The sequence below is a fragment of the Mesoplodon bidens genome (assembly GCF_964165515.1).
Source record: "Mesoplodon bidens genome assembly, chromosome: 2".
NCBI classification, from domain to species: domain Eukaryota; kingdom Metazoa; phylum Chordata; class Mammalia; order Artiodactyla; family Ziphiidae; genus Mesoplodon; species Mesoplodon bidens.
The window spans coordinates 153,698,541-153,726,249 of NC_138177.1; the positions used below are offsets into that span (position 1 = coordinate 153,698,541).

Below are 27,709 nucleotides of genomic sequence, written 5' to 3' on the forward strand. Positions count from 1 at the left end.
CCACCTGCACTGGCTTTGCAGACGAGGGACAAAGGGGTAGGGATACCAAAGAGGTGCTGGGGGCCTGGAGTGGATAGGGGCTTATGCGGTACGGGGGCTGCCAACTGAAGTGAGAAGTGGAGTACGGAAGGAGGGGAAACAGTGCACGTGAGCGCCATATGCACAGTTGGTGCCTGACAGATGGTACTCGCTAGATGGCTTATTATTCTCTCTGGGAGTACTAGGAAGAGGGCAAGCCTAGATGGAAGTGGGCCTGATAACCACCCTGCGGAAGGGCCTGTGGTCTTTCCAGTGCTGTCCAGGCCCCAGAGGCCTAGGCCTGAGTTGTGCTGTGGGGACGCTAAGGAGGGTCCTCGGGGGCAGGCAGAGGCAGCAGTTAGGGCTCCTGGACCTGTGAGGTGTAGATCTTCTTGAGAAAGGGGAGCTGGTAACGTTCTAGAGACCTGGAGTCACGTCAGAGCTCCCTCTCCTGCCTGGATGTAGTTGGTAGGAGTGGACATTGCCCTGCAAGGCCAGTCCACTGGCCTCAGCTGCAGAGGCCCAGGAAAGGCTGAGTGGCTCTGTGCTCAAGTCTCCAAGTGTGGGTGATTGTGTGTGTCAGCGCGAGTGTGAGAGACTTCCTGCATGTCTGGGGAAACTGTAGGGACATGTTTGTGTGACCGTGGGAGCATTGTCTATGGGAGGTTGGGGGGAGAACACAGAAACTTGTGCTGTCAGAGGTGTCTAGGGCCAGAGGGGAGTGAACATTGGCAGGAAGAGGGAGCCCCTGGGAGGGGACACCTGCAAATGGGAAGAAAGGCCCAGACACTGCCCTTTGGGAGGCAAGGGAGAAACAGGCCCCATGCTGGGAGGTGAGCAGTTGATAAGCCAAAGAACAGGGATGGGGGTCATAGCCAAGCAGCCTGAGACCAGCTACTGCTGGGGGCCCATCTCCCAGTGGGGGAGGGGCAGAGGGACCCCATGGGGGTCCCCAAAGTTGCATATTTAACATAGTTTGCATATATGGTGCCCACCTGCCTTGCGGCAGGGTCCTGTGCTTGTGGGTACCTGTGTGGGCACCGTGGGCCCACCCCCAAGTGGGGCGGGGACTTGGCGGGAAGGCTTCCCTGCTCTGTCCAAAGGGCGGGCCAAAGACCTCACCTTGCATAGCTGGAAGCTGAGTCAGGGCCCAGGGCCCCAGCGCCCCGATCCCACTCCCGGAGCAGTGCCCTTGCCCGGCGGGCCGTGTCGGGCCTTGATGGAACGGGCAGGGCACTGGGGGGCCCAGAGGCCGCGGGACAGCCGCCGCTGCTGCCCTCCGTGCAGCCTGGTATCTCACGCTCCTGAGGTGGGGCGGGTCGCTGGCACCCACATCGGGTATCTCGCCCACCCAGGCAGCTCAATACTGCGTGTAGCCTCTCTCCCCACGAGGGAGCGAGTTCAAGTAAGAGAGGAGTCCGGAGGCCTCAGAGGTTGGGTCCGAGCGCCAGGCCGAGGAGGCTGGCCGTGTGCTACCCCGCCCCTGAGAAGCCCCTCAGTCCATGTTGGTGCTGACCGAGCGGGAGATGCTGAGCGTCTGTGCGGAGACGGAGATGTCCTCGTGGTCCACAGGGCTGTGGTAGTCGGAGGTGATGTCGGGGTCGAAGAGCGGCACTTGCACGGTGCCCAGGCTGGCCGAGGTGCCAGAGCGCAGGCAGCGCGAGTAGAAGCCCAACAGCAGGTCCAGCTTGTGCTCGATGGACTGCACCTGGGGGCGGGGCGCGGCTGGAAGCGGGGCCTGGCCGGGACTGGAGGCGGGACTTGGGGGCGGGACGCGGCTGGGAGGCGGGGCTTGCCCGGGGAGGGTCACATCTGGGAGACGCGGCTCCTCCGGGAGGGGGTGCGACAGGAAAGGCGGAGCTTGGCCGGAGGGCGGAACGAAGCTGGGAACCTGGGGTTTATTCACCGCCCCGCCCCCCACGAACGAAATTTAGTTCTGATTGGTTGGGATAGTCCGGGTGATCGACAGAGACAAGTGAGGAGGGGGGTCAAATGAAGTAGGTGGGACTTCGACGGGCTCATCTGAGACGCTAGCATCCTAGGGCGGGGCTTGGCCGGAGAGGGTGGGTTTATCGGGGTCGTTTAGCAGGAGTGGGCGGGCCTCCTGGGAGGCGGGGCTTATCTGTGGGGCGGGGTCGGTCGGGCAGGGGATACCTGCCCCGCGGGTGCTCCGGGCTGCTCTGAGAAACGCACCCTTCCCTTGGGCTTGACCCGGGGGCCTTCCAGAGCTTCTCGGTCGACGACTAGCTCCACCACACCAGCGAAACTCCCTCCGACACTCACCTGCTTCTCCACCTTGACCACGCGTCCCATCATACTGATTTCATCCACCGCCTCCGTGTCGGAGGGCCCTTTGTCGCCCTTCTCCCGGGCCTTCCGGTCCCCGGGGCCCCGGCCGACAATCTGGTCCACCCTGTGGGGAAAGGGAACTGTCAAAGGGCCCAGGCATTCGCCACAACTCTCTCCTACAAGAATTCGAGTTTGCCTGCTGAAAGGGGAGAGACATCCTGCAAGGTGAGAACAGGCAATCTGAGGGAGGGGCCAGTTTGATCTGCCAAATGGAGGCCGAGTTAAACGGAGGTACCCGGCCGCTGCTTTGAGGGTTTTCCAACCAGGCGAGCAAAGGCACCACACGCAAGCATGACAAGTAAAACAGCTGCCTGATGGGAGGACAGGCAGGCAACGGTGGACTGGGTAGAGGGAGAGACAAAAGTGGAAATATGAGTTATAAGGGGGACAAGGCTGGAGCTGGATGCACGTTATTTTTCTACTCCTCTTCATAGCAAAATTCTTGAAAGTGTTATCTCTACCCTCTATCTTCAGTTTCTCTCCTTCCTTCCTCTCCAAAACCTCCCCAATCAGGCTTTCATTCCCACCATTTCACCAAAACTACTGTTGTAAAGTTCCCAAATGACCTTCACGTTGTTAAATTTGATTCTCATTATACTTGCCCTGTTAGCAGTGCTCAGCACATCTGATCACCCCTTCTTCCTGCATGTTCTTCATCTGGACTCCCAAACATCAGCCTTGCCCAGTTCTCCTCCTACGTCACTCACAGCTCCTTCTCAGTCTCCTTTGCTGGTTCCTCCTTTATCTCCACAACCTCTAAACATTGCAGGACCCAAGGCTCATTCCTGGGACTTCTTTTTTTCTATCTACTCTCACTCGCTAACTGATGTCTTCAGTTCCAGATTTTCAATTCCTCTATACACTGTTAACACCAAATCTGTATATCCAGCCTACACCTCTCCTCCGAACTCCACACTCCTCCGCCAGATAACACTCCATTTAGATGTCTGATGGGCATCACAAACCCAACATGTCCCAACTTTCCTGATCAAAACTTGCTCCACTCGGGCTTCCCTGGTGGCGTAGTGGTTGAGAGTCCGCCTGCCGATGCAGGGGACACGGGTTCGTGCCCCGGTCCGGGAAGATCCCACATGACGCAGAGCGGCTGGGCCCGTGAGCCATGGCCGCTGGGCCTGCGCGTCCGGAGCCTGTGCTCCGCAACGGGAGAGGCCACAACAGTGAGAGGCCCGCGTAGCGCAAAAAAAAAAAACAAAAAAACTTGCTCCACTCATTGACCTCCCCCATGTCAGTAAACAGCAACTTTTTTCCTCTTGCTCAAGCCAAAACCTTGGCTTTATCCTTGATTCTCTCCCTCTCTCTCTCTTTTTTTCTCTTACACCCCGTCCAAAAACCCTGTCCGCTCTACCTTCAAAATATACCGAGAATATGACCATTTCTCCCCACCTCAACTGCTGCCACCTGGTCCAAGTCCCCATCGTCTCTTGCCTGGATGTCTGAAGTAGCTCCCTCACTGGTCTCCCTGCTTCCGCCCTAGCCCCTATAGGCCATTCTCCACACAGCATCCAGGGTGATCCTTTTAAAATATACCTCAAATTTCATCAGTCCTTTGCTCAAGGCCCTCCAATGCTTGCATCTTACTCTGATGAACGCCAACATCTTTGCAGTGGCCTACAGGGCTTTATATAGTCTAAGTGCCATCAGCTTTCTAACCTCATCTCCTGCTTCCCTCATGCCAGGACAGGCGCACTGGCCTGCTTGCTGTTCCTAAATCATCACCCCAGGCACCTGCCCATCTCAAACCCTTTGCACTTGCTGTTACCTCTGGAAACTCTCTATTTAAACAACAACCATGGGACTGTTTGCCTCACCTTCAATTTTTTTTTTCTCAAATGTCACCTTCTCGCCTATTTAAAAATCACAAATCCCAACACCCGAACCCTTATTTTTCTCCTTAGCCTTTATCATCATCTGACATATTCTAGTTTCACTTACTATCATCTGTTCTCCTTCCGCTGGCATGAAAGCTCCATGAGGGAGGAGCCATTTGCTTTCTACCATATCCCCACTGTCTGGTAAGTAACAAATAAATACCCAATAACTATTTCTTGAGAGAACAAATGAATGGGCAGTGAGAATGCAAGCCACAAGAGGAAAAGGGCGAGTTGTAGGTGATCGGGGTCTTGGTGTGAGAATCTACCTATAAGCTGGGTGGAGAGAAGAGGTGCTGGAGGATTCCAGAGGGAAGAGGTGAGCAGCATTGAGGACAATTTGCCTACTCCCTTGGGAGATGGGAAGTCACTGGTTATCTTAAGCCTGTTACTTCAGGACCAGAAAACAGTCATCTAAAGACGTTCCCGAGGCAAGCAGGTCAGTAGGGTTCGCAGGGAGGACCTGCGGCTTGGCGTTTCTTCAGGTTCAATAACAGGTGCGGGCTCTGGCTGCAGCGCGCTGCAGGCCAGAAACTCCAGCTCCCGCAGCGGCCCCTAGGGGGCGCTCGGTGCTCCGTCGGGCACCGGCATAGAGGCTCCTGCGGACCTTGTGCGGGGGTTGGTGCCGCGGCCGCCCTGCCCCCCTCCCCCGTCGGAGGCCGGCTCACCCACCGGGCCTGCAGACTCTTGATCCGGCCCAGCATGTCCAAGTGCCCTGCTGAGTACTGCTCGATGACGTCCTTCACGTCGTATGGTCGTAGCGTCTCCTTGAATTTCCTTTTGGCTACCAGGAACTTCAGGATCCTGTCGGGGGAGGGGGTCTCAGAGGACAGGGATTCTTTTCCAGCCCCTGTCCGTCCTTTGCTACCTTGTCCAGCACGAGGGCAGCTCCTGCTTGGGCCACCGCAAACAGCCACTGCTGGGTGTCCAGCCTGCCTACCTACCCACCGCGCTCCTGCCCCGGACCCCTAAGTTTGTTTGGTATTCTTTAATGTGCCTGTATCTGCAGTCACCTGGGAGGGCAGGGACTGGGCCTGGTTTCTCTCTGCTGGGTGGGGCACAAGGTAGGCATCTATCTGTGAACACTGTTGCTGATGACAGCTTAGGGGAAGACATTTTTGCATATGCCTGTTAGCAATGCTGTGCTGGACCCTGGGCACCCAAAAGGGCATCAGATCCAATCCCTGGCCTCAGGAACACTGGTCTGGGGTGGGAGACGGAGAGGACACAGACAATTATGGGGTGACAAGGGTCATGTCAAGGAATGCAGAAAGAGGACTGGGGACCATGAGAAGGGAGAGCTTGGGTGGGGAGGTCAGGGGACAAGTCTTAAGAGTGATACTGTGCAGTCCCAGGGCAAGAGGAGGGGAGTGAAGGGAGGCTTTCTGGACACAGACAGGCAAGGAGATGTGTGAGTGAGAGTCAGTTCAGAGTAGCTGGAACAGGATGTGAAGGAAAGGGGTTAATCCATGGGAGGCAGGAGAGGTGTGTGTATGTGTGGCGGGGCCCGGGGGGGTACTCTGAAGAGCTTTGAATCCCCGGCAGCGACTGGGCCCTGGGAGGTCGGGGAAGTGGGGACGGCCGTGTGGCTTCCTCTGCTTCAGCATAACCATCCTCTGCACGCCTGTGTGGAGGATGCCCCGGACGGGCAGAGTCCCGGGTGGGAAGACCCACTGCAGGGGCAGAGCTGGGAGAGGGCAGTGGGGTGGAGACACAGGACAGCTCTGAGCAGTGCAGGAGAGAGGACTGAAAGGCTTCTGAGTCTCAGTCCAGCATGACTCCCGTGGCTTGGGCACCAGGTGGATGGCGGTGCCACTGCCTGACATGGGGACATGGGAGGAGGAACAGGATTGGGGCATGCTGGGTGTGAGGCGTCAAAGAGAGCTGACCTGAGCCAGAGGGCAGCTCAGGCGTTGTGTTCCCGAAGCTGGGTACTTGGAGGGGAGAGACAGGATGTGTAAAAAGCAGGTGGGGAGAGGCCTCACACTCTCTGGGAGGAGGGTGTCCAGCTGACTCTGATTTAAAAGGGTTAGGCAAGTGCATGAGGCAGGGAGGAGAGAGGGTGAGCCTAGAAGGCCTAGGGGTGAAGCTGGAGCGGCAGGGTGGAGACAGAGACTAGGCCAGAACTCCATTCCAAGGAGCTTGGGGCCAGATCCCTGGCTGTATGGCTAAAGGGCTCAGGAGACTCTGGCCGCCCCTGAATTGTTGAGGGAGACAGCCAGTAAAGCCAGTAGGGCAGGGGCCTTCAAACTTTTTGACCAAGACCCACCATAAGAAATACAGTTTACAGAAGCTAGTATACACACACACGCGCGCACACACACACACATGCACACACACAACTGAAATAGAAGTTTCATAAATGTTTTTATTCTTACTATGAGGGATGCACTCTGATACTTTCTATTCTTTTTTTTTTAATGTTGACCATGGCCCACTAAATTGATTTCACTGAGTTGATTTCAAACTTTTGTGACCTGTGGTTTGAAAAACACTGCTCTGGAGGAAGTCCTGGGGAAAACAGACAGGCAGAGGTCAAGACACCCAAGGAGAGACAGTAAGTCTGAGTCACAGAGGCAAGAGGAGGATGAGACTGAGACACAGAGATGGAGCAAAACTGCATGTAAGACAGAGACCCAGGGAGAAACAGGCAGATGCCGATACCAGCTAGGGAGAGAGAAATAAAGAGAAGAGAGCCTGACATAAAGTAAGAGAGAGGAAGGGGAGAGAAGCAGAGAGGACACCGCAGGTGTGAGCAGAGAGACCATGATGGGCAGTGGTGCCCACCGCCCCACCCGGCCAGCCATCCAGACACGATGAGTCTGCGCAAACCCTGCTGGGAGCCATATGCCACCTCTCCACCCCACCCACCTTCCACTGAGGGTACCAGGCAGGCAGCAGCTGGCGTGCTGGGAGCTAGGCCAGGCCTGGCCATGAGGGCAGGCCCCAGATGGGGAGCAGCAGTGGGTGGCCCACCTCCAGCCTCAGGCTCACCTGACAGAGCGGATGACCGTCTTCACAGCGGGCATGACGTCGTCCACTGTGAGTTCACACTGGTAGCTCTTCTCCTCTGCCACTTCCTCCGAGGGGCCCTCTGAAAAGTCAGGGGTAGGGAGATAGGTGGTGGCAGCAGAAGGGGCCATTTTCAACCCCTACCACCACCCTTAGAGGTATGGAGAGGGAGACAGAGCCTCAGGAAGGGCCCAGAACCTTCCTGGGGGCACAGAGCAGACCAGGTTCTGGCCCCCCCAGCTGTCCTACCCAGAGTGAAAACCTCAGTTTGCTGCATGCCCATCTGCCCCGTGTAAACATCTGCCTGGTGGCTGGTGGGCAGGAGCTGCTTTAGGGCACATCTGGTCTGGCCCAGGGTAAACTGCACACAGCCCTAGAGGAAGTCCCACCTGTCCCCCCACGCAGGCCAGTGAGCGCCAAATACAAGGGGCTTGAGGTCTCTGCACATAACTGCACACACAGCCTCATCCTTCAGCCAGGAGCGAATCAAGGGACTGGGTCCCACCCCCAGCTCTGCTACTGACGAAGCCCCTAAACCAAGTCATGCTCCCTCCCGCCCCCATGAGAGAAACAGCTTCTCCGAGGCTGGTGCCCTGCACTGCACAGACAGGTAATGCTATCCTGGCCTCACAGGGGCAGGAGGGGCAGGAGACCAGGCAGCTTCTTGGCAGGGAAGAGGAGGCCCCGGGCACCAGCCATGCCCAAACTTCCAGCACCTCCCAAAGACTGGTTTGTGGGGTTCTGTAACTTTCCAGGAAAGGGCTGTCCAAGTGCTCAGCCAGCAGCATGTTGGGGGCTGATACAGCACAGACAGAGGCAGCATGGCTGGGTCCCCTCCCTCCGAGGTTCCCGTCCCCGACCTCCATCCTTGTCTACCCCCCCAACTCCTTTTCCCACCCAGGGCCCTGAAGCAGGTCAAAGCTGGGAGAAGTCTTCCAGGGGACTTGGTCCAACCCTCTTGTTTTCCAGAAGAAGACACAGAGGCACAGAAAGGGGCAGTATCCTACCTAGGTCACGGTGCAAGTCACGAGCAAAGCTCGAACTCAAAAAAGGGACCTCTCTAACCAGTTAAAAGCAACCCCACCAGGTTCACAGCCTCACATCCCCAGGCCTGGCTGGCGAAGAGGGCCAGGGTGGGGAGTGTGGGCCATGGAGCTGGACAGACGTGGTTGAGGATACCCGCTCTACCACTCACTAGCTGAGAGAGCTCAGTCTCCACATCCATAAAATGGGGATAGAGACAGACCCTACTTCCCAGGGTTGAGAGAAGTAAACGAGATAATCCAGCATGGGGCTGTACACAGGGCTCAGTTCAGCAAGGATGGCTTCCTGCTCCTTCCAGAGCATGTTTATAATACTTCTAGCTTTTCTTGGGCACTTACTATATTCCAGAACTCTTCTGTTCACCTACTGTGGATAATCTCATTTAATCCTCACAACAATCCTAGGAAGTAGATATGCTTCTTGTCCCCATTTTACAGATGTGGAAAATGAGGCCCAGGGAGATTAGGTTACCTGCCCAAGATAAGTGACAAAGCCAGGATTCAAACCCAGGCAGCCTGGCTCTAAGGTCTGTGCTCCTAACCACTACCAAATGCCACCTCTACATTCTCCTCTGATTCTCAAACTGTCTGGAGCATCAGCAAAGCAGGTATTATGATGCCCATTTTACAGACCAGAAGACTGGTGCCCAAAGATAGTCAATCTGCTGCAAAGCTGGGGCTAGAACCAAGTTATTTCCACCCCCAGCCCAGACTCTGTGTCCACCCTGCCACCCTCAGCAGGTCCTGGCCCCAGACCCGCAGGGGCTCACCCTCAGTGGAGGCACGGGGTTTGAGTCTCAGGGAGGCCCGGAAGCGGGTGCGGTCATTGAAGCTCCAGCTCTTCTGCACCTTGGTGGGGCTGCTGGCCTCCCCCACCTGCTCGCCGCTCGGGGAAGTGGCCATCGGTGGAGGTGCTAGGTGCTGCTTGGAGGGGCCTGTCCGCCGCTGGGAGCTGCCTATGCGGATGCGGTCTTTGATACCCATCCGGCTGCTGGCACAGCAGGTCGGGTGGGGGAGAGAGCCAAGTTAGCCAGAGCTGGAGGCCGGTGCGAGTGGGGACACTGCTGACTTAGGGCTTGGGGGCAGCTACTGGGGCTGATTCTCCACCAAGGGGAGACTTCCTGGGATGGGACAAGGGTGTAGTGAGGGGGGCCCTGACTCCTTTGAGAAGCTGATCCAGGGTCGGTCTGAACAACTCCCCTCCCCACTCCAACTTCCCACCCCTTGTTGCCCAGACAGATAAGGGGTGCACAGGAGACAGATGTCAGAGTGGAAAGTGACAGAAACCCAAGAAGGGAGTCAGAGACAGACAGGGGGACTGGGGAGCTGGGCCTGGCCCAGGCAGGTGGGTGGCTGGAGGTGGTGACCCCTTTGGGGGCAGACAGGCTGCTGAGGGATGGAGAAGCTCACCTGGCCATGCACACTGAGTTAGGCCCCCAGCTCCTCCCTGTACACAGGGGCGGGCTGCGTGGAGTTGAGGGCATGTGCATGTGTAGGGTGTGTGCTTGCATGCACACAGGTGTCAGTGTGTGTACCTACGTTGGCATGTGTATACACGTGTCAATTTATATTTTCCTCCTTTGCCCACCGCTGGAGCTATCTGACCCCACACTGGTCAGCTCAGGGCTTTAGGACCTGGTACAGTTGTCCAGGCAGTGCACTGCAAAATTCCAAAGCCTCCATCACTCAGACTTCAGTGAGAATGGTGCCCCTGGAGGTGTGCAGTGCACTGGCCTGCTGGGGTTCTTGGCCCAGCATGGGCCCACAAGTATGCCCAGGCCATGCCTAGTGCCCCTCCTCCTAGTGAAGGTCTATAACCTGTTCTTCTGTGGTCTCCCCTGCCTGAGCTCTGCCCACCCAGACTGACGACCTGCTCATGTGACCCCCCCAGCCTCCCGAGTCTGCAGTTCACCAGCATCTACATCTCTGGGTATATGTGAACACATGCGTGCCTATCTGTGTGTGTACTCAGACTTCCCTTCCCGCGCCCGAACTCCTCACCCATTCCCCAAATCTTGGAGGAAGACAGGTGAGGGGAGGCCTCAGGTTCCCCACTTAACCAATACCTGGTAGAGTAACTCTGTGTCCAAGAGGTTCAAGGACCACGTTGTCGCTGTCTGAATAGGACCTATGCAAACATCCCCATCCCATGAGCTGTGGTGTCACCACTGCCTCCCTGCTGTGGCTTGCCACTTGAAGGGCCCCTTCAGACACGTATGGGGCCCTTCCACCCCAGAGGTCCAGGGCCTTGGCTCAGGAGAGCGCCAGCCAGTCTGAGAGGAATTCTGAGATGGGCCCGGGGCTGGGGGAGGACACTGTGTCACCTAGTCTCTGGGACTTTCAGATCCAGGGTTGAGGAGAGGACAGATTCTGGTTTCAGGGCAGAGTGGGAGCCATGGTCCTCCATGCCCAGGGCATGGGGGACAGAGTATAGGGCCGAGGTGCTGAGGTGAGGGAGACCTCGAAACCAGGGGCACCTTCAGCAGGTGCCTTCAGGAAGGCAACTGGGATGTAGGGCCATCCTTAGGGGTAGGAACCTCTGCCCAGAGGGGAGAGGTTACAGGTCAAGGATGGGAGCCCTGAAGATATCAGAAGAGAAGGACAGGGCGGCCCCTGCAATCCAGCATGCTGTTTGCTGGCCCAGGATCCCCTCAGCACATCCCAAAGATTCCAACCAAAGTTTGAGGTTGGCTCTCCCAAACTTTCCTCCGCAGAGCGGTTACTTCAGGCTCCCTTCATGCTGGCAGGCACCCCCCAACCCCGTCCGTGCAGCAGCCCCTCCTTCTGTCCTCCCCTCTTCCAAGGGGCAGAGGAAGAGAGGGGGGTGGAGAAGGCCCTGACACTCAGCCAAGGGCCCAGAACTCTGGACCTCTGTGACCGGCACATCACTCCAATGGTGTTCTGGGGGAAGGGGGTGACCTCCCTGTCATGAGAACTGTGCGAGCAAGACTGAGTTTGCACTCAGCAGGACTGATAAAGGAAGGGGGCGGGGGCTTGCCCTAGAGGTCTTGAAAGGTCCCTCTCCAGCTCTGATTCTGTGATGGTTGAAGGAGCTTCCAGCGTGGTTTGTGGGGTTCTGTAACCTTCCAGCCAGCCAGAGACCCTGGGCTCCTCTTCAAGGTAACAAGGCACTGTTCTCCCAGGGGCGGCCCTGGATTCCAGCTCCTTGGGCAGCGCCCAGAAAATGGCTCATGTCAGCCTCTTTGGAGCCTAAAAGCTCAAAGAAAATGGAAAGAAACCTGGCACACACAGTGGACATCGAAAGAGCTCCTTCCCTCCCCGGCTCCTCAGAACACACAAGGTCCACTCTGACTGCCTGAGCCTTTTCAGCTCTCGGCCACTTCAGGTGGCGGGCTCCAGAGTTACCACCCCTATTTTACAGATATGGAAGGGGGTGACTCGGCTTCCAGGTCATAGAGCTCCTCTGGATGGAACGAGGCCTGGAAACCAGTTTTCTGTGACTGCAGAGACTATGTTCTTTCTCTGGGACAAGCCGCCAGGATAGGGTCTCGGGCAGTGATACTCAGGTGGGGGCTGTTTTGCTCACCAGGGGACATTTGGCTGGAGACATTTTTGGTTGTCACTCTGAGGGTGCTCCTAGCATCTAGGTAGAGGCCAGGAACGCAGCTAAACATGCTGCACAATGCATGTGACAGCCCCCAACAATAAAGAATTTTCTGACCCAAAACATCAATGGTGCCAGTGAGAAACTGATTGCAGCGTCTGTTGGTGTCTGGGGGACAGATGTGTGGGCTTGACTGGGGCTTCCCTGTGCGAGAGGGTAAGCTCGGGGCACTGGCTGCCCTCTGACTGCTCTGCTGGACCCAGCCCTTGTGCTCACTCCCACAGGGATTTCTTTAAGGACTCCATCTCCCTGCCGAAGGCCAAGCTCGGCGGTGGAGGCGTCGGGGGAGGCAGCCTACCCCTTCTGGTACTGCATACAGCCCCTCTCTTCAGGACTGGGAAACAGCACGTGGCTGTTGCCTGGCCTCACCCTTCCTGCCCACCACACCCACACATCCCAAGGAATCTTGCAAAGGGGCAGATCTGACCCAGAGACTCCTCAGCTTTATCCTCCAGCATGTGCCCGTGTCCTATAGCCATGGTTTCCAAGCTCATATCATAACATACCAAACTGCATGAGGCCGACATTTATATAGCACTTCCTCTGAGCCAGGCACAGTTTGAACGGAAGCAGACCCTACGATTGTCCGCATTTTACAGGGGAGGAAACGGAGGCACAGAGGGCTTATGCCCGAGGTCCCCTAGCCAGGCTCAGATCCAGAACCCGTTCCTAAGAAACACTGCTTCTTGGTAGAGCAGCCAGGAGCTCCGTCACCCATCTCCTCCTCACGGGTCCCCTGATCCACGAGGCTCCTGAGGCACTTTGGGAAACCCAGGACTCTGTAAGCCTAAGCTGCCAGGCAGTGCCAACAGGATAAAGCTCACACGGGGCCCTTGGGTTCTTCGTGACCCAGCCTCAGCTCCCGACCTCCACGCTGGGCTGCCTGTTCTTTGCCAAAGCCGCGCTCTCTCTCAGCCCCTCCCCTTGGTGCGCGTCGCTTCCTTGGCCCGGAAGGCCCTCCCTCACACCCACTCCTTTGGGGGCCTTCTCCGGGTGACATGCCTAACCCAAGCTCCGCAGGCCCTCTGCTTCTGCCTTTACTTGTGCTCACCACACAGAATAGCAGTTACTCTTTGCAACTCTCTAGGCACAATGTTTTATTCATCATTGTATTCCGAGTGCAGGGCCTGGCACAGGGCACGTACCAAGGGATGTAGTGGCTAAATGAGGCAGCTAAAGAACTGGGCTCTGGAGTTAGCGAAGGAGGTGCCAATCCCAGCTCCTTCAGGCATCTGCTAGGATCTAGGTGGTCAGTGGGGAGCCAGGAAGCTAAAGACCCGGCAAAAGTCAGAGTGGGAAGGACCCTCAGAGAGCCTCTAGTTCAATCTGCCCATTCCATAGATGGGAAACTGAGGTCCAGAGGAGGGAAGCAATTTGGCCAAGATCACGCAGGGGGGTCAGCGGCAGAGCCAGAACTCATCCCAAGGCTCCTGTACGTGTCCCTCCTGGCAGACTGGGCACCAGACCTGGCAGACTGGGCACCAGGCCCTGGCAGACTGGGCACCAGACCTGGCAGAGGCATCCCCAGGAAGGTGAGGGGCTCACCAGGGCCCCAAGGCAGATGGCAGGCGGCAGGCACATGCACCTTGTCTCTGGCCCATCCTGTCCGCCTCTCCAGCCCCAGAAATGGGTGGGGCAAGGAGGAACGGGAACAGGAGAAGGCGAGGGGGTACCTCGGTCTCCAGCTGGCGTGGATCCGAAAGAAACTCCGTTTATTACTAAACATCTGGCTGGAAAGTTGAGAACAAGACACAAACAGAGGTTAGTGGGAAGGAGGCAGGTGGGCAGAGCATGAGGAGCTGCCAGGATGCGGCTGGCCTCCCGTGGCTGGTGGGAGAGAAGGACCCCCCAGCTCAAATCATCCTCCAGCCCACATGCCCAGAATGCAGAGGTTCTCCAGCTTTGCATAAGGATCTCATGGGGAGCACATTAAATATGCAGAATTCTGTGCCTCTTCTCCAGAGATGCTCATTCCGTGGACATTTGAACAAATGTCCCATGGGATGCGGATGCAGGGAGTCAGTGGACCATGCTTTGAGAACCACTGTCTTAGCACCTCATCACAAAACCCAGAGAGAGAGGTGCTGGCCCTGCAATGCCACCCCTCAGGAAGTCCTGCTCCGTGTACCCCTGGGAACGTACTCAGCCTGGATCCACCCACAAGCACCACTAAAGGTGTGGCCAACCAGGGGTGTGTGTGTGGGGGGGTGGTGGTCCTGTCTTGGGCACCCACCCCACAGGGCCCAGAGAGCCAAGATTAAGGATATGGCCATTTGGCCTGAGGCTGGTGCCTGATCTCCTAGAAGTCCCAGCTCAGCCCCCTGGCGTCCCTGGGAAGAAGGGACACTCCACCACCAGCACCATAAGCCCCAGCCACACAGACACTGCAGGGCAGACGGACACAGGCTGGGAGTTAGTGATGGCCCAGCTCTCGGCGGTCATCTGTTCCTAGGCCTCGGGGGGGGCCAGAGACCCAGAGCAGCTGTTGGGGGTGGTACCGGTGCTGGAGTCCAGGATAATCTCCATTTTCAGTGTCTCCCTACTCAGGCAGAGTGAGACCAGAGTGAACTGAAGCTACAGAGAGCCCTGGCGCAGGCCGTGGGCCGTGGTGCCCAAATGCCAAAACTTCTGAGTTTCTACCTGTCAGCTATGGTTGGGTGGGTGTGGAGATAACACTGTAGGACATTCAGATAGTGACAAAGAATACAAGTGGGGCTGCACCGTGGACCCTCTTCCAGTGAACTCCCAGCCTACCCTGGCCAATCATGCTTCCCTTCCTCCCAGAGACCAGGAGGGGCTCTCCCTCTCTACCCACTTCCTGTTCAGCCCCTGGCCAGGAGTGCCCTCACTGAGACCGGAAAAGGAATTCTGCTCCCAGCATCCTCTGCACCAGAACCCCCTCCTCCCTGTTCCCCAGGCCCTTTTAGCCCGGAAACCCAGAGAACCCAGAGCCCCTGATCAGCCTTAAAACTGCTGATTTTCTGCCCAGAACCCAGAGGCTCAGAGTAGCTTGATGACTTTCTCAAGGACACACAGCACCAGGCAGCAGAGGCTTTCACTGCACCTCCACCTTCTGATCCCCGAGTGGCTCACCTCTTCTCCCCTCCCTTGTTCTGGGCCTGGGACTCAGAATCACACCTGAGGCTCAAGGCCCAGATGTCCACCTGCCTGATTCAGGGATGATATGTAAAGATGAGACAAAACAAAGGGATGGGTAGGCAACGGGGTGATTGTGGTGGCGGGGGGATTGAATCCTTGACCTCAAAGCTACACCTCTACAGGAGAAGCCGCTTTCCCATATTGTGAGTTAGTGGGCCTCCCTTATCCAAATATGCCTGAAATTCCACTATTTATGAACATTTACGTGAGGGTAAGCATTGTTCTTTCTTTGTTCTTCTTTCAAGATGCAAAAGCTCCGGGAGAGGCAGGTCAAGGGGAAAGAGACTGTTGGGACAGCAAAATGTCCCTCTGTAAGGAAGAAAGACATTGTGGGAGAATCCCAGGAGGACCCTCTGGGATTAGCAAAGCTGTGGACAAGGCTTGCACAAGACAAGAGCATCAGTCATTGGTTGAGTTTACATAGGCCCTACGGCAGTTCTTAGTCACAGAGCTCTCTTTCCAGGTGGCATCTCGTTCCCGAGAGGCGAGTTCAGCGTCAAGCCCCTTCTAGAGGAACATGCTGGGGGAGGGGGGGTCCCTGCCCTCACACCCCAGTATGGTGTCCACGATTACCTGAGCCGTAAGCACCTGTGGCCAGCGGCCTCCTCCTCTCTCCAGCTTCCCGGGAGGGATGGGAGTGCAGGGATGGAAGAGTGAGGGGGTCGTGGAAACAGAAAGAAAGAGGACAAGGGAATGAATGGAGGAGGTGATGGGAAAGGATGGTGTGGACATCGCCCCCACTCAGACCCTTGGAACCCAAGGTGACAAAACGATGAGTCCACTCTGGCCTCTCCAGAGAGACCCTCGTTCTGTACCTGTCAGACCCTCTGACGACAACTGGTCCAGGCCTCATGACAAGGCCTCGGAGTCCCCAGCACAGGCCCAGACACCCACATAGTGGCTGGAGGCAGGTCTGAGAGAGGATGAGACAGAGAATGGAAGAGGAGGAGGAGAAGCAAGAGGAAGTGGCAGCCCCGGGGGGAACCCTACCTTTCCCCAGGGCAGAAGGAGGTGCTGCCCGGCCGGTGGCAGGTGGCAATGGGCGGGTAACGGGAGGGCGCTCCATCGGGTACTGGCGCCCGCCGTACCTCCAGGGGCCGTAGGCCCCCATTGCGGGCCCGTTGTACGTGCTCAAACAAGAGGGCCAGCTCTCTGCAGGACAGGGCACCGTCAGCAGCAGGCAGGGCCTTGGCACCACCCCCTCACCTGAGGGCACTGAGCTCCTGACAGATCTTGCCAGGCCCTGCCTCTCTGGAGGTGCTCGGCAAACACCCCAGGCCCGCGTGGGCAGGGGTGGGGGTGGGAGACTAGCTTTCCTCCCTCTCTCTCTATACTTAGCTCCTGGGAAACCCTCAAGGGTGCCAAGTATGACTGTGCAGGATGGGCGCCACTCGAGGGCACCCTCCCAAGGGGGCAGGTGCGAGCTCAAATCCACCTCACTCTCTGCTCAGCAAGCCGAGCTCCTGGACGTGGAGCTGTGCCCACCCGGAGGCCAGCGGCAGCCCTGAAATCCTCGCCCTCCAGATCCGACTGAATTTTAGGGGGAAACTGAGGCTGAGGAGGGAGACTTGATAGGGCAGCCCAGCTTCCTCCTCCTGCAGCATTCACTCTTGCCGCTGGGCTCTTGGAGACTAGAATGAGGGCTCAGCTTCTTAACTCTCAGGCTTTCTTGTTTCTATAACAAACTTTCTTGTTTCTATAACCCAAGAAGGATATCTCCCCTCTTTGTCCTCTTCGTCTGTTGTACGGATGAGGAAACTGAGGTCCAGGGAAAAGGAGGATCAGTGGACCCAGAATTTCCAAACCAAGCTCTGTTCCTCTTTCCAGAGGACCCAAGACCACCTCCCCAAATCTTCCTTCCCCATCACACACGTCATATTTCTAACAAACCAGCCCCTGCCCCACTCCCCAAGGCCTGGCCTTGAGTCCTTAGGACTACTTCTAGAAAGGACGGCTCCTTCTAATCTAACCACCATCCCTGTCTCTAAGGTGGGAGCTTGCCTCTGCTAGGTGGAGAGATGGGGGGAACCAGTGTGATTCTGGGAGCCCCTCCTTCCCAGCCCCTTCTCTCCTGCTGCTCCCCTGGAAAGCTCCTGGGGCTGAGAGGGAGCGGGGATGGGGGCAGCCAGGTGCAGGGGTGAGTGGGATCGCGCAACAGCTGCTCTTGGAAAACTAATGAGGCAAAAAAGGCACCGGCAAAAACGCTGAGCGCAGCAGCCTGGCCCTGCCTTGCTCACTGCCCGCCTGCCCATGGGACTGAGCCGCTCTCCAAGGTCTTCATTCCTGCCTCAGGGCCTGGCCAGGCACCTGGCCACACAAACCTTGGTGATGCTAGTAATGATCCCCTGTGTGGAGCCACCCCCGTGCAGTCTTACCCCAGCCTGGGCCAGTGGGGCGAACCCACTTCTGGGCCCTAAGGCTGCTGCCTGGGACAGTAAAATCAGTTACGCATGGGGGTGCTGGGGTGGGTGCTTGTACCCAACATGGCACACACGTTCTTGCCCACACCACGCTGTCTCTACCCAGCTGCAATACGCCAGGCTGGCGAGCGCTAACACTGCCCCCAATTCAGACTGTGGGGAGTGAGCTGCCTGGGCCACTGCCCTGAGTGGCAACAACTCTGGGTGAGCACGTGGCCTGCCAACACCCCAGGACCCAGGGCTCAGCCAGCAGGGCAGGGTTCCACCCCATACCCTGTGTCCAGTGTCACCGCATTCCCTGGCATAGCAGAGTGGTAGAGAGGACGTTCCAGGCTCTGGGTGACATAGGATCTACAGAGCCAGCCCCAGATGCTCCCATGGGAGCTGTCACCCCTTTGCCCCCCTCCAGGGTTGAGTCCCAGCCATTTGTCCCCAAGAGGCATTACTACCAGCCACCCGCCTCCCCTTCCCCCTGCAGTAGGACCTACCTGAAGGACGGGAGGAGGCTGTCGTAGTAGTACCAAGTGGCTGTCAGGTAGGCCCGGCTCGTGTCGGTGGAGTACAGGCGCCATGCAGCCTGGTGGTGTGGAAGAAAGGGGAAGGAGGTCGGCGGGGGAAGGAGGTCGGTGGGGACAAGGCATCAGAGAGGCCTCTCAGCCCCCCACCAGCCCTCTGCCCCCAAAAGAACCCAGTCCTCAGGCCAGTTGGAGGGTACTCAGAGCCAGAGGCCAGTTCCAACTCCATAGCCACCAGCAGGGCTAGAAGGAGGCCTGGAGAGAAAAGACTGCCCCAAGGTGACGCACAGTCAGCATCAGAGCCAGAGGCCTTGGAGCATGGGAGTTAAGAGCTGCAGTTTTGTCATCAGGTAGAAGTGGGTTTCCAATCCCAGCTTTGCCACCTACTCATGTGGGCAAATTAAGTAAATGTGCAGAGCCTCAGGTTCCTCATCTGTGAAATGGACATAACACTACTTACCTAACAGAGTGTCGTGAGGACTAAATGGGCAAATGTATATTAAATGCCAAGTGCAGTGCATGGCACATAGTAGGCACTTAATACCTAGTTCCCCCCCCTTTTTTTATAACATCTTTATTGGAGTATAATTGTTTTACAATGGCGTGTTAGTTTCTGCTTTATAACAAAGTGACCAAGTTCCCCCTTTAAACACTCCTGTTATCTCCTGTTACCACAGCTGATAAATATCTATTCATTGTGTACTTGATTCATGTCTTTCTCTCTCCTTAGACTGTAAGCTGTGTCTTGGTCAGCACTGTATCCTCTGGCACCTGAGGGGTGCTCTGCAAACGTTTGGGGAATGAACACTGACTGAATAAACCATTGTTACTAATAATAACCCCACCCCCTCCTTCCCAGCTGCCTGTCACTGCCTACGGGATTGACGAGGGGAGGAAATAGCATCACCTACCAACCCCTCAGCATCCATGAAGTTGCAGGGTTTCCTCTGCGGCAGGAGGGATGACGGTCAGACAAGAGGAAGGACAGTCCCTCTCCCCCCAGGTAAAGAGAAGAGCCAGGTAGGGACTGTGAGTGGGGTGATTGGCGAGGGCAAGAAGGCATGGGAGGTGCTGGGCAGGAGGAAGCAGAACTGGACCCTTCTTCGGGTGCCTCTTGTCCTTAAGGGACGGCCCACTGCTGACCTCACTGGCCAGGCACCCTCCCAAGACAGGAATATTTTTACTTCCTGCTTGCCTAGGCCCCTGGCTTGGGCTGGGGAGCAGCTGCCAGAGCTGTCTCATTAATTATGGGCACCACAATACCAGCTGTCTCTTGGCCCGGCCAGTGCCAGCCGCCTGCCCCTACAATGCCCCTCGGAAGGCCAGCCCCCAGGGAACAGCAGCCATTGTGCCCCAAGGGATGCTAAGAAGGAAAGGTTGGGCTGGTGGCTGGAGATAGCAGAGATGGGAGGGGGGTTCCACCCTGGGGAGGAAAGATAAGGGGGCGTTGAGTCAGACCTGGGCTGGGGGGTCAGAGCATGGCCAGCTGGGGAGCAGGCCGAGGCAGGCTGTGCATATGTTCCCTGAACTATTTCTCGCAGAGGTTTCTCTTGCACAAGGCTGAGTCACGGAGTCACAAAAAAATCAGTCTTGCCTCAGCCCGTGCCCCGTCGGAATGCCTCAGACAGTGGGGGAAACTGAGCCCACACACTCCTGCTTTTTTCCCACCCGTCTGGCTGTTCCTTCTCTGCCTCCTTGGGTGGCTCAACTCTGACCACCCAGCCACGAAGTGCTGAGGTTCCTTAAAGCCCAGCTCTGGACCATCTTCTCTTCTCCTTCTTTCCTCTCCCCACTGGGCAAGCACTTCATTATCATCTGCACACAAGGCCCAGCACATTCCTCACCTCGGCTGCACACCAGTACATCAGTGGCCTCCTCAACATCCCCCCTCAGGGGCTCAGAGGCCCCTCAGACTCTGCATGCCCCAGCCAAACTCACACTCTTCATGCCCCAAGTCTGGTCCCCCTCCAGTGAGGAGGGTCATCCACCATCCAGTCAGGTAAGCCAGTCACCCTGCCATCTCCCTCTCCCTCACTCCTGATGTCACCAATTTCACCTCCTAAATATGCAGCATCTGCCTATTTCCTTCCATCTCATCTGTTGCTACCCTAGTCCAAGTCACCCGCCACCCCGCCTCACCCAGACTGTTCCCAAAGCCTCTTTCTTATCTGCTCCCTCCACACACCCAGGTCACCCTCCAATCCACTCACCACCTTTCAGAACACATATCTGATCATGTCACCCCTTCCTCCTGCTCCATACCTGTTAATGGATCCTTATTGTTCTTAGGAAAATGTTAAATTCCTCTCTCTGGCCCTCAGGTCTAGGCCTCGCCCACTTATCCAAACCCGTCCGCTGTACACTCCTCCTTGAGCTTTCTGTTCCCGTCTCAACTAGCTTCCTTCCTGCCAAACACACCCTGCTCCCTTTCACCACAGGACTGTTGCACACGCTGTTCCCTTACCTCAAAGGCTTCCCCCTTCACCTCTTCACCTAGTTAACTCCTACCCATCCTCCAGCTCTCTGCTCAAGTGTCAGTTTCCCAGTGTAGACATCCCCGAGTTCCCCTTTAAGGTCAGATCAGGCCAGGTCCCCTGTAAAATGCTCTTCAGAGAACCATGTCTTTCTTTCAAGGTGTTTCTCTTGGTTTGTAGCTACAACATTCACTTGTGGGGGTGCTTGCGGGGCCAATTAAGGTATTGGGAGTAGAACAGGCTTACTGATGACTGCACAGCTGATGGGTGTCTGGACTGGGTTTCCACTAGGGACCTAGGGCCTCTTGTCCAGTCTCCACTCCACTTCAGGCCATGTACAGTTGGGGTTGCAGTGGGTCAATGGGACAGCTCTGGCTAGTCCTGAACTGGGCATGTGGTGCAGGGAGAAATGTCTGACAATCTTAGCCAGCGTCCTAGCTCTGTCCCTGACTTGGCATGTGACCCCAGAAAAGTCACATCTCTCTGAGCTTCAAAGTGGAGTCATAGTTGTGAAGCTGGGACACAAGGGTTACCATACGGAGCTGACACACCAATTCACTTCAGGGGCTTCCTGGGCGTCCTGTACCTGGATGAGGTTGGCTGCTGGCATCCTCCGCTTCTCAAAGTGCTTCTGCCTGTGCTGCTCCTGAACCTTCAGGGCAAAGCCGGAGCCAAGGATGCCCTAGGACGAGAGGCATGGTTCGGGGAATATGGTGATGGTGGGGACAACAAAAGGCAGCAAAGGTGCCCCCACCGCTGCCCATCTGAGGTGCCCGCCACCACCCATGCAAATGCTGGACGGGGCTTAAGCAGGATCTGTCCCCCAGGACGCCCCCGCCCAGGGCTGGGCCATCCTAAGTGGAGGGGGACTCACAGCAGGCAAGGCAAAGAAGGAGACACCTAGTAAGGCGAAGCCAGCAGCCAGGACCCTGCCCAGCCACGTGTGTGGCGTCTTGTCACCATAGCCAATGGTCGTCAGTGTAATCTGGGGACACAAACAGGTTACCTGCAGGGCTGGTTACAGGGGCCACCCACAGGAGCTTGTTGGGTCACAGGCAGGTGGGAGCCTGATCACAAGGGAGGGGGCCTCCATGGTTGCCCACAGGGACTGGTCACAAGGACTTGTCACGGCGGCTGGTTAGAGGCATAAATGGATTCTCCCTCTCCCCCGTGCTGGTGGGGGAGAGCGGTACAGTTCACAAGGGCTTGATGTAGGGAACTAGATGGGGTCACATGCTGGTCCACTGGGAAAGTTGGAGGACTAACACAGAGGCTGGTCACGAAGGTCCCAGCCTTAGTCGAGAGGACAGGGACAGGCCCCTAGGTCAGGGTCACGATGATCAGGCCGGGGACGGTCCCAGGGAGAAGGGCGGCCCTGCACAGACCCTCACGCACCGTCCCCCACCAGAGCGAGTCGGCGTAGGAGGAGAAGTCGGAGTTGGCGTCCTTCTCAGCCAGATAGACCAGGAAGGAGGCGAAGATGAGCACCAGGAACCCGATGTACCAGGCGGTGATCAGCTCCTGTGGGGTCAGCAAGGGATGAGACCACACACCTGGCACAGGTGGGGAGGTGGACGGCTCCCAGAATGGCCTATGGGAGGCGTCCTGAAAGGGGATAAGAGTACCCACCTCTCGGAAGTCCCTGGAGGTGGCTCTGCCTGCCTTTCTTTCTCAGCAACTCCCTTCAAGGAGACCCTGCCCCGCCTTCAAGGAAGAGCGAGGCCCTCACAAAACATCAGAGCACGCCCCGGCCCTGCCCTTGACCCTCCAGGTTCCACGCTCAGACCTCCGCCCACAAGCCTATCTTGCACCGCCCCCCAAGCCCCACTTTCATGCTTCCATCCCGCCCCACATCCTGTCCCGCCCCAGCCCCACCCTCAGACCCCGCTCCAGCTCCCCACTTCGCTGTAAGCGTAGACCCCCAAACCCGAAGCTTCCGATTGAGACTCTCAAGCCCGGCCCTTCAGGCCCCGCCTCCTGGCCTGGTCCTGACCTCCCCTCCAGACCCCGCCCTTGCCCCGCCCCCCGAGGTAGCCCCTGTGGCCTCGCCCACGCTGGGTCCCTGGTCTCCCCTACCACGGCCCCGCCTCCGCTCGGCCCCGCCCCTCCAGCTGCCGCACCAGCTCCGCCCCGGACACGCCCCCGGACACGCCCGGCCTCACCTTGCTGTGAGCATAGACCACCGAGCCCAGCAGCTTCCAGGTGCCGCCGCGGCGGTCCATGCGCACCATGCGCAGGATCTGCAGGAAGCGCATGCTGCGCAACGCAGACGTGGCAAAGATGTTGCCCTGCGTGCCGGCGGCGATGACGGCCACCGAGGCCACGAACACGATGAAGTCTGCAGGGGTGGAGAGCGGGCGAGGTCATGGCCAGCGCAGGGGAGCCAACCTACCCCGTGCCTGGACTCGAGGTTGGGGGTTCCTGGGGCCGAGAGGGCGATTGGGAAGGTCTGTTGAGTCTGTGTCAGCAGCCAGGGTCCTGGGGTCAGGGTGTTAACCCTGGGGCTTGGGGTCAAGAGTCAGGCGGGGCTGGGTAGGCCCATTACCGATGACACAGAAGGGTTTTCTGGCAAAGCGGAAACGGCCCTGCCATCCTCGGTAGCGGCAGCAGCATCCAGCGGACCAGATGCGGATGATGTACTCCAGACCAAACACCACGATCATCACGAATTCCTGTGGGACCAGGGGCCTGAGTTCTGGTCCCCGCTCTTCAGGACCGGGGTCTAGGTCACACAGCACCCACCCAGCCCGGAGTTCCTGAGTTAGGGGTACTAGGATTTCCTCAGACCACCTCTCCTGGAGGCTCTTACACCTGGATGGACCTGAGAAGGATTCCAGAAGGAAGTGGCTTCTTCCATGTCTTCCAAAGAGACTGAAAGCCCACATCTGTCCTCCCTTGCTGTCCCCATGAGCTGTCTGGGTTGTTCTTCTCCTCATCCCGCCCTCCCCCTCCCAGCCATCCCAGCCTCTGTAACCCTGACCAGGTGACATAAGGGGTTGTCTGTCACTGTGACCCTCCAAGGCCCTTCCCGTTAGGGGGAAACCCCCCATCACACCAGGGGTGGTGTTAGCAGTTTTGATCCTGAGAAGGAGTGGCTCTCCTCCGGGCCCATCATAAGCCCTGGCATAGAGGCGGGAGCTCTCCCAACACCTTTTATAAAGCAAGGGATGAAGCCCAGAGAGGGGCAGCCACCAGGTCAGAGAACACAGCACAGCAAGCCACTCTCTGAGCCATGGTATGAGGAGCCTTACTCCACCTTCACCCTCAGACCAGAGGTGCTACCCCGACACAGCCTCCCTCAGACCCAGACTCCGGCACTCACCAAGATCAGGAGACACTCGTTGGCAAGTTCCTGGTGCTCCTGGATAGTGGACAGCACGGACAGCACCAGGCAGCTGAAGACCAGCAAAAATCTGCAATAGCAGTATGAAGGAGAGGATTAGACTGCCGGATGGACAGGGCAGCCAAGGAGCCTCTGGCAGGGGGCTGCAGAGTCAGAGGAGGAGGAGGAGGAGGGAAGCTTCATTTGGGAAGAATAATCTGGAAAGCCGACTAAGAATCAGAGTTCCCTGGAGCTGTGGCTTGGTGCTGGACACCAAAGGGAGAAGCCCCTGAGCTCCAGGAGGCTGCTGAGCTCACAGACACCTTACAGCCCTCTCAATTGCCCTTGATGCAGCAGCTGCCACTCACAGAGGTGGTCACTGAGCTGTGGGTGGTAGGTCTGTCTGGGCTGGCCGAGGGAGCGACCCAGGAATCCCCCCTTTCCTATGAATTCCAAGATGGCAGAAGCATGGTTTCACCTGCAGAATGAGGACAATTGCCTCTGCCTTCGTGGGTTCTTATGGAATTAAATACTGAGACAGCTACAGAAGGAAAGGGGATTGGGGAAGACAGGTAGGGAGGGAACATGCAGAGGGGGAGAGGGTGTGTGGAGGGCAATCAGGCAGCAGGGAGCCGTGCCATCGAGGCCTGGAACTTCCCGGAGGGCAGTGGGAAGCTACTGAGTGGCCCAGAACCAGATGGTTAGAAATGGAAGGAACTTTAGGATCCAACTCATCCGACACTTCCCTCAACCCTAATTGCACATATGAGGAAACTGAGGCCCAGAGGAGGAAAGGGATTCATCCAAGGTCACCCAGGATGTCCAGGACAGGGGTGAGATTAGAGCCAGGGTTTCCAACTCCCCAGTGGATGGGAAGAGGGGAAAGGGCGTGAGGAGAGAAGCTGCTGGACTCAGGGAGAATGTGAATATGTGAGGGAAGACAGGATGTGGGGCACAGGCTGCAGATGCGGCAAAAGGGAACGAGGCTGGCCTCCCGGAAGCACTCCTCCTTTTGATGGGGGTGTTGCTCCTGGAAGAGGCTCCAGAGGGAATGGGCTTCTCCGGAAATGCACAGACCTACAGCCTCTCCAAAGTGTCCCCAGAGTGTCCCCACCTGGGAATGCTGACACTGCATTCTGCCTGAAACAACTCACCACTGGAGCCTGATGAGATGCTGCTCACGCTCCCCTCGCCCCAGCGCTCCTGCTGGGATGCCCCCATCCCACTGTTCCCTCAGAACGCCCCTCCCAGCGCTCACCTCCCAAGCCACTGTCTATGGCGCTTTATTTGTGTTCGTATTTCTTCGCGGCAGGGGCATGGGCTCCGAGTCAGAGAGACCCGGGTTCAAATTCCGGCCCTGCTGTGTGTGTGACCTTGGAAAAGTCACCTGCCTTCTCTGAGCCAGTCTCGGCATCCGTAAAGTGGGGGCTGACGGCGGGATGCGGTGGGACATGGGAAGGGCGTGGCTCCACCCCGGCCCACTTACACCTCCCTGGACAGGGCTCCTAGCCTGCATGGAGGGCAGGTATAGGGCTGCAGCCCAGCACATGCCCCAGGGGGGAGGACGTAGGTGGTAGATGTCAGTAAAAGGTTTTGGTTGAATGAGTGAGGAAGAGGAGGCCTCCTGTGCCAGTTCCAGGCAGGAGGTGAGTCAGCAAAGACGTAAGGCACAGGGAGAGGTGGGGGAGAACACCAGCTCCTCATGTTCAATAATTAACCACAGAAAACGCAGCGAACCCAGTGCTGCATCCACCGGGAATGGGGACCACCACCGACCCAGGGCTCAGGGGCGGAAGGGTACTCCTGAGGTTATTCCATCCAGCCCCCTCCTCTGGGAGGCCTGCAGCCAAATTTTGATGGGCCTTCACCCCAGCCCTGGACAGAAATCCTTCAATCCCACTGCTCAGCTGACCTCAGAACCTCAGGTAAATGGGTCACGTTTGGGGCTTCCTGCTGAGTGTTTCAAGAACTTTTTTTTCTCACCACTATTCTTTCCATGTCGATAGTACACATCTCTAAAATGTCCGCTTCACAATAGGTTATACGTGAAAAAAGCAGATTATGAAACCTTAAAGCAATGTGATTCCAACTTTTAAAATATAGATTTTTTTAATACACATACCAAGAGTCAGCAGGGCTGATCTCTAGGTGGCAAAATTAAGAATGATTTGGCTTTTGTTTTGCTTTTTGCTTATCTTCATTTCTTAGTATTTTTAAAGAATAAACATGGGCTGCTTGGGTAATAACAAACTAACATCAATTTTAAAATGCATTTCCTTAAAAATACAAATGGGGGGGGGAAACCTTTAAATTCTGTCCCCACCCCTGTACCACAAGAGCCCTGGCCACTTTTTAAAAATAAATTTATTTATTTGTTTGTTTATTTATTTATTTATTTTTGGCTGCGTTGGGTCTTTGTTGCTGTGCGCGGGCTTTCTCTAGTTGCGGTGAGCGGGGGCTGCTCTTCATTGCGGTGCACAGGCTTCTCATTGCAGTGGCTTCTCTTGTTGCGGAGCACGGGCTCTAGGCGCATGGGCTTCAGTAGTTGTGGCACATGGGTTCAGTAGTGGTGGCGTACGGGCTTAGTTGCTCCACGGCATGTGGGATCTGCCTGGACTAGGGCTCGAACCCATGTCCCCTGCATTGGCAGGCGGATTCTTAACCACTGTGCCACCAGGGACGCCCCCAGCCTTGGCCATTTAGCAGGTGTGAGGGTGTGGCGGCCTCTCCCTGAGTCCAGTTCACCTGTCAACGGCCTGCTCAACATCGCTTCTCGGTTGTCCAGGGGCCTCTCAAACCCAACGTGTCCGAAAACAAACTCTCAATTTGCCCTAAAATCTCTCTCCTCTCCGGTTCCCTCATCTCAGGAGTGGCACCACCTTCCATCCAGGGGCTCAGGCCAAGTATCTAAGAGTGACCCTTGACTCTTCCTTTCCCTCACCCTCCACATCCCGTCCTTTAGCAATTTCTATTGGCTCTAACTACAGAATGTAGCCCTGGACAGACTAACCCCCATCATCTCACCCCGACCGGTCTCCCTGCCTCCACTCTGGCCCAACTGGAACCCTCTTCAAAGCAATCAGTGTGATTTTCCTACAAAGCAAAGCTGGAAACCAGGACTCTCCACAGAACTCTCCTCTGATTTCCTATGGCACTTAGAGAGCGGCAGTCAAAATTCCTCAGCATGTCCAGCAAGGCCCTGCGAGATCCGGTCCCACCCAGCCCTTGAACTTGATCTGCTCCTCTCCAGCCCCTCCATCACTGTGCTCCAGCCATTCTACCTCCCTGTCATTCCTGGAACACATCAAAAGGTTTTCCATCTCCAGGCTTTGCACTTGCTTTGCTGTTTCCTTTGCCTATTTATTGCTCCCGTACTCATCCAGATCTCTGTTCAAACACCACTTCCTTGGAGAGGCCTTCCCCAGCCACCCCCTCTCCAAAGTAATGGCCCCATCCCCGCTCTCTCTCCCCTGAATCTGCTTTATTTATTTTTTCATAGACTGAGTAAACGAACAGCAGAAATTCACCTTAAACAAACCTCAAAACTTCATGTCACCAAAGCCCCCAGTTTGTACCCACTGCAGAGGCTCCCAAAGTTCCAAGCACATCCATCCCTGACCCGTTGGGCTCCCCAGCAGCCTTCCTGAGAAGCGAAGAGAAGGCAAGTCTCCAACCTTGACCAGCTCTATTTGGTAGACACTTTAAAAAACCCCTGAACTTCGCCTCCTCCAGCCTTCATACACTGGCTGGGGGTTAGATGCTCAATACAGCTGAACAGATATACTTAGCTTGTCAGAGAACATCTTGTGTTCCAGGCAGCTGAATAATTATCCCCATCTTCCACTTGAGGAAATGGGCCCAGGGAGGGGCAGACTTGCTCCAG

The 27,709-nt window shown here is 56.8% G+C and overlaps 1 protein-coding gene across 4 annotated transcripts in view; it reads right to left on the bottom strand.

Annotated features, from left to right (window-relative positions):
* Positions 1–1,375: 1,375 nt before the first annotated feature.
* KCNQ4 (potassium voltage-gated channel subfamily Q member 4) overlaps positions 1,376–27,709 on the bottom strand; it is a gene marked incomplete at its 5' end in the record, with an annotated part of 54,090 nt that continues 27,756 nt past the window's right edge. Inside the window, 13 exons of one of the 4 annotated variants that reach the window (XM_081224235.1) lie at positions 1,376–1,726; positions 2,302–2,431; positions 4,929–5,060; positions 7,251–7,350; positions 9,082–9,302; positions 13,610–13,666; positions 18,004–18,092; positions 21,091–21,186; positions 21,379–21,489; positions 21,900–22,025; positions 22,667–22,842; positions 23,050–23,176; positions 23,827–23,917. In XM_081224235.1, coding sequence (XP_081080361.1) covers positions 1,514–1,726; positions 2,302–2,431; positions 4,929–5,060; positions 7,251–7,350; positions 9,082–9,302; positions 13,610–13,666; positions 18,004–18,092; positions 21,091–21,186; positions 21,379–21,489; positions 21,900–22,025; positions 22,667–22,842; positions 23,050–23,176; positions 23,827–23,917 — 1,669 coding nt within the window. In that variant the 3' untranslated portion in view covers positions 1,376–1,513. Of the gene's footprint in view, positions 1,727–2,301; positions 2,432–4,928; positions 5,061–7,250; positions 7,351–9,081; positions 9,303–13,609; positions 13,667–16,085; positions 16,248–18,003; positions 18,093–21,090; positions 21,187–21,378; positions 21,490–21,899; positions 22,026–22,666; positions 22,843–23,049; positions 23,177–23,826; positions 23,918–27,709 lie in introns of all 4 variants that reach the window. The other 3 variants (XM_081224234.1, XM_081224236.1, XM_081224237.1) reach the window with 3 other exon arrangements.